Source organism: Raphanus sativus, unplaced genomic scaffold, assembly GCF_000801105.2.
Source record: "Raphanus sativus cultivar WK10039 unplaced genomic scaffold, ASM80110v3 Scaffold0457, whole genome shotgun sequence".
Classification (NCBI taxonomy): Eukaryota; Viridiplantae; Streptophyta; class Magnoliopsida; order Brassicales; family Brassicaceae; genus Raphanus; species Raphanus sativus.
Genome location: NW_026615775.1, coordinates 1 through 5,428, shown reverse-complemented (window position 1 = coordinate 5,428; position 5,428 = coordinate 1). Strand labels below are relative to the sequence as shown.

General features: G+C 39.8%; 1 protein-coding gene across 1 annotated transcript; it reads left to right on the top strand.

Annotated features, from left to right (window-relative positions):
• Positions 1-3,599: 3,599 nt before the first annotated feature.
• Positions 3,600-5,385, top strand: LOC108846233 (probable protein phosphatase 2C 30). The gene is made up of 3 exons (XM_018619455.2): positions 3,600-4,397; positions 4,824-5,003; positions 5,092-5,385. The coding sequence occupies exons 1-3, from the start codon at positions 3,600-3,602 to the stop codon at positions 5,254-5,256; spliced, it is 1,143 nt and encodes a 380-aa protein (XP_018474957.1). The 3' UTR covers positions 5,257-5,385.
• Positions 5,386-5,428: the final 43 nt, after the last annotated feature.

The window sequence follows — 5,428 nt, the reverse complement described above, 5'->3', positions numbered from 1 at the left end:
TAAATTATACTTGATGACAGAAAAGCTAGTGATATATGGTAGGTAACAAGTAAATTACTAGTTACCATATATAACTATAGTTACTAGTAGTAATTCACGTTCTTCTTTCGGTTCTCGACTTCTCACCTACTCATACATGACATGAGTTTAAGTACATACCATTGAGTTACGAACATTTGCAGTCACATTCACATAACAAACATGTATGTTTGTGTTATATAGACGATTTTAGAATTGACAGTTCTACTACCTTATTAAAATACATGTCTGATTGTGTTATTTCGAGCCGCATCTGATCTATCTAATGATACGTCATACACTATGCTGAAAATCTTTTATAGTCAATTTTTTATAATTTTCATAATTTACTTTTTTTTTGAATTTAAATTCTAGACCTTCTAATATAAAAGTATTAATGAACATTAATTAAACGGTTGAACCAAAGAACTTCCACATATGTTTGTGCCTTATTATCAAAAAAGAAATGTATGTTTGTGCGTTGAGTTTATTTACCAAAATAAATGGCGTGCCAGACTTTCTTTGATTAATCCAATTGCAGTAGTTAATGTAACCAAACATATCAGTTCATAAGACGAAGAAAAAAACATTTGAGTTCATCAAACCGTCTGAAAAATTGGACCGCATCCTCGAAAGACTTCTCGACCGTAATTAAGGTGATAAAACTATATACTTTAAATGAAGAAATCAAATTAAAGATCAAATTAAAGACACAATTAATTGTATTCAATAGTTGATAAATCAAAAAAAAATAACAATAAGGCAACGCGCCTCGCACGCCCCCAATACGCGACCTCAGAGGCGAAACCCTAGAAGAAAACTGCAGCTCCGTTCGACTCGCCGGTGTAGCTTTCGCCGGAGGGTCCCCACTGTTCTCGTTGTTTTCTTTCCTCCTCTCATCTCTTCTCCTTTAAACTGCCATGGATTCCACGAAAGAAATATTATTGTCGGATCTGTTGAACTCTAAAGACAAGATGTCTTCTCTAAGTGCTTCTGCGACACCAGTTGATGAAAACAGAACACTTTCCTCCGGAAACGCTGTTGATGTTGAATCTGATGAGAAAGAAGTTACATCTCCAGATCCTAGATGGCCTTACCTCAACCGGTGGTCATCAAATCTGGGTATTGATGTTTCAACACATGCTGTGTCAGAGCTCACTCTACAGCATCCTCTGATTGTTACTACGGTTGAAAGGGAATCCAGTGCTTCTCCAGTTGAAGTGGGTTCTAGTGCTTCAGAGCTTATGCCGCCGCATCCTCCGACCGTGATTGAGAATGGTGAGGAAATCTCAACTGATTCAACCATATTAGCTCCTCCTGCAATAACTGTCAAAGAAACGGCTGAGCTCCATCCCGCTGGTTCACCGTCCCTCTCTCATGAACCCAATGTTGTTGTTGAGAAATCACCCGATAGAGTCATTGATCCCGCTGCCGAGCAAGAGGAAATGGAGCAAGAACCTGTTTTTGTTCAATCCTTGGGAGCTTGGGCGAAACCTCTTCACTTTTCCACCTCACCCACACCTCCGGAACCTGCAACTCCGACGCTTGGTATCTCAGAGGCCGTAAAAAGTCAAATAGCTTCTTTTTGGCCTTCAATCGGTGAAGTTACCACTACTGGTCGTAAGCATATGAAGGGGAAAGCTATGTTTCCAGAGAAAGCTATATCTAATCTTCCGGTTGTAAAAATTCCTCCCCCGGTACTTAAAGATGACGGAAGTCTTCGATTTCCTTGGGCTGCCCGTATGAATCAGTCTTCGAGAAATCTTTTCCGTGCTGCTGAGCCTACTTACCGTCTGGATGGAACTCCTCAGCTGACAATTCTTTCTAAGGTCCTTTGTTTAGGTCCTGAGAATAAGGAAGAATATATCATTGGTTAGTTCCATAGGTGTTCAAGTCCTCCTGGTGGTCTTATTCATGCGGTGTTGAATAGGTTATGGGGCCGAGAATGTAGGATAGCATGTAAGAAGTTGGGGAACTCTTCATTCTTAATCCATATTCCTCATGAAAACACACGCAAGTGGGTTATTCAACGGGGAGTTTGGCATGTTGATGATTGTCTCCTCTTTGTCGCCTTTGGAGTCCTGTAAACTCCCTAAAAATTCCTGAAATTTCTACTTTACCGGTTTGGGTGAATTTAAAGAATATCCCAGACTCGTGTTTCTCTAGATTAGGAATTAGTCATATAACTTCGGGTCTGGGAGAGCCTATGCTTACGCATAAACCTCGTTTAGACCCAACGACTATGGGAGAAGCTAAGATATTAGTTGAGGTTGAGTTAGATAAACCTTTTCTGAAACAGATTGCTCTAGATGATAAGCAAGGCAATATCTATCTAGTAGATGTCGAGTATACTTGGATCCCAAGTGCTTGTGAAAGATGTGGAGCACTTGGTCACAAGGAGAAGAGGTGTCTTCTGCCTTATAAACCACAAGATTCTGCTCCTGTGAAAGCTATTGTAACAAATGAAGATCCCTTTGGTGGAGATAGATAAGCTGCTACCAAACTCATCCACATTGGTGGGTGTTTTGGAGTCTGACTCGCACTTGACTCTTGCCCATCAAGAACACAAGATCACTACAAATGCTTCTGTCACTGCACCTCTCGAGGTTCCAACTCCTACTACATTCACCCATTCGCATGAGGTACAATCTACTTCTTGCTCAAAGATTGAAAAAAAAATTATATGTGTTAGCAGTTGAAGAAACTGCTCATCCTCACTCACATATTATGGAAGAAATTCCATCAAAAGTAATCATTTTAGAGACTCCTCAAGCCTCTGAAAATGAGCAATCAATTGGTCATTACTCTCCCATCGCCAACAACCTTCAGCAATTTCATATGGAGCGGGATTCTCCGCTAACACATGGGAAAATGATGATTTAGGTGAGGTTGGAGAGACATCTGGTTACAACATAATTAGAGGAGGAAGACTGATTAAACCGACTCAAAAAATTCAAGATATGGAATGGACAAATGCTAGAGAAAAAGGTAAACGAGGTCGCGGCCGAGGAAATCATGTTCACTAGCTATTGTTTTTGTATCTTTCTCTCTTAGGATTCACTTGTTGATCTTTTTCTAGGATGTCCACCCACTCTCTATTTGTTGCACTCTTTATCAAACTTACGGGTGAAAGCTCATACTTTGTATTTTACTTATGCATTTTAATATGAAAGCTTTGTTACAAAAAAAAAAAATTAATTGTATTCAATGGACGGTAGTTCAACATTCAAAGATTAATTATGGCAATATAATAAAGCCTCTTACCAAATTTAAAAAACAAAATATCATACAAAAACTTAAGGAGATGAGTGATTTTGGCACCGACGTGAATTTGACTAAATTACGAGAAAGAGACTTGGTCACGAAGGTGTTAATAAAGAGAAATAATCGTCGTTGACCGTTGCCGAAAACTTGGTCATGTATAAAAATATCTAACCGCCCATTATTCGGCTAGGTTCTTTGCTCTTTCTTTTTTTGTAAAAGAGGTTCTTGCTTTTTCAGACGTACACAACAAGAAATAAATTAATCAAAGCGCAACCCTATTTCTGTTTTTCTTTTTTCTCTCTTTCTTATTTATTTATATGCAACTCTTCAAGCATCCAAACAAGAAGAAGAAACTGACCATGAACAGATTGGTGATAATGGCCCCGGAATCTCCTGTTTTCTTCCCTTCTCCACTTGTTTTTTCTCCGACATCGGTCAAAACGCCGTCGTCTTCACCTCGTTCAACACCACCGAAGCTGACAATGATAGCCTGTCCTCCAAGGAAGGCGAAAGAGACGACTACGTGTCCTGATTCCGACACGGTTTTGAAAAGAAAACGACCACCTATGCTTGACCTGAAGTTGCCTCCGGCGGTTGTACCGTGGTGTAGTACGACGGTGAAGACGCCGGAAAAAGGGGATGAGGTTGTTGAAGTAGAGGAAGATGGAGTCTACTCTGTTTATTGCAAGAGAGGAAGACGTGGACCAATGGAAGATCGGTACTTCGCGGCGGTTGATCCCGACGAAAGAGTACGCAAAAAGGCTTTCTTCGGCGTTTTCGACGGTCACGGCGGATCCAAGGCGGCGGAGTTCGCGGCGGCGAATCTCGGTAACAACATCGAGGCGGCGATGGCGGCGGCGGAGAAATCGGGAGAAGAAGGTTGTTCCATTGAGAGAGCGATAAGAGAGGGTTACGTAAAAACGGACGAGGAGTTCTTGAAAGAAGGCTGGAGAGGTGGCGCGTGTTGTGTAACCGCTATTATATCGAACGGCGAGCTTGCGGTTTCGAACGCCGGAGATTGCCGGGCGGTTATAAGCCGCGGTGGGGTTGCGGAAGCACTTACTACCGATCACAATCCTGGTCAAGCAGATGAGTTCAAAAGGATTGAAGCATTGGTGAGTTTTATCATTCTTTATATTGTGTTTTAATTAAAAAAAATATCTTGAGGTTTAGGTAATAGGAAAAATATATGATGAATCCGTTGTTCTTCAAATTGTATACCAATGCCAATGACACTGAAATTGTGGTCAAATTATTAACACATAGGTCACCTTTTTTTTTGATCAAAACACATAGGTCACATTCTGTTTCACTAATCTCTTCAAGTTTTATGGAATTTATGAATGAAGTAATTTCTTTATATATTGTATATAGGAATCTCCGAATGGATGAAAAAAAAAAAGTAAATCCACTAAAAATGTGATTGGTTAAAATTTGCAAAGTTTGAGAATCATTATACCATTCAGCAATTAATTCAAATGATGTATTAGTACGGTTTTGTTTGATTGAGTTCGGTTTACTTCATTTTTTTGTTTGAGTAGGGTGGTTATGTTGATTGCTGCAATGGCATATGGAGAATTCAAGGAACATTAGCGGTCTCACGAGGAATTGGAGACCGGTATCTCAAGGAGTGGGTGATAGCTGAACCGGAAACTAGAACATTACGGATCCAACCGGAATTTGAGTTCTTGATCTTAGCATCTGACGGCCTTTGGGATAAAGTAAGCATAACTAGTAAATGTCTCAAAATGGATTCCTTTTGTAGTCTATGGTTTGTATATTGACCCGGATTTCCTGCTGACTGTATAGGTAACGAATCAGGAGGCGGTTGATGTGGTTCGACCGTACTGTTTAGGCATGGAGAATCCAAAGACACTTCTTGCTTGCAAGAAACTAGCGGAGCTATCGTGTAAGAGAGGGTCCCTGGATGATATTAGTCTAATCATAATTCAGTTACAACAGTTTGTGCTATGATTCATTAAACATCTAGTATTAAGCTAAACTTGATTAAAATCATTAGGTCTTAAGTTATTGACAGTTTTGTTCGGTATTTACATGTAAATACAAGTTTCAGGCATTGGTAACAAATTTTTTAGTCTTGGATTAAAAGATCTAAGTGTCTTTAGATTGCTATATGTTTCCTATA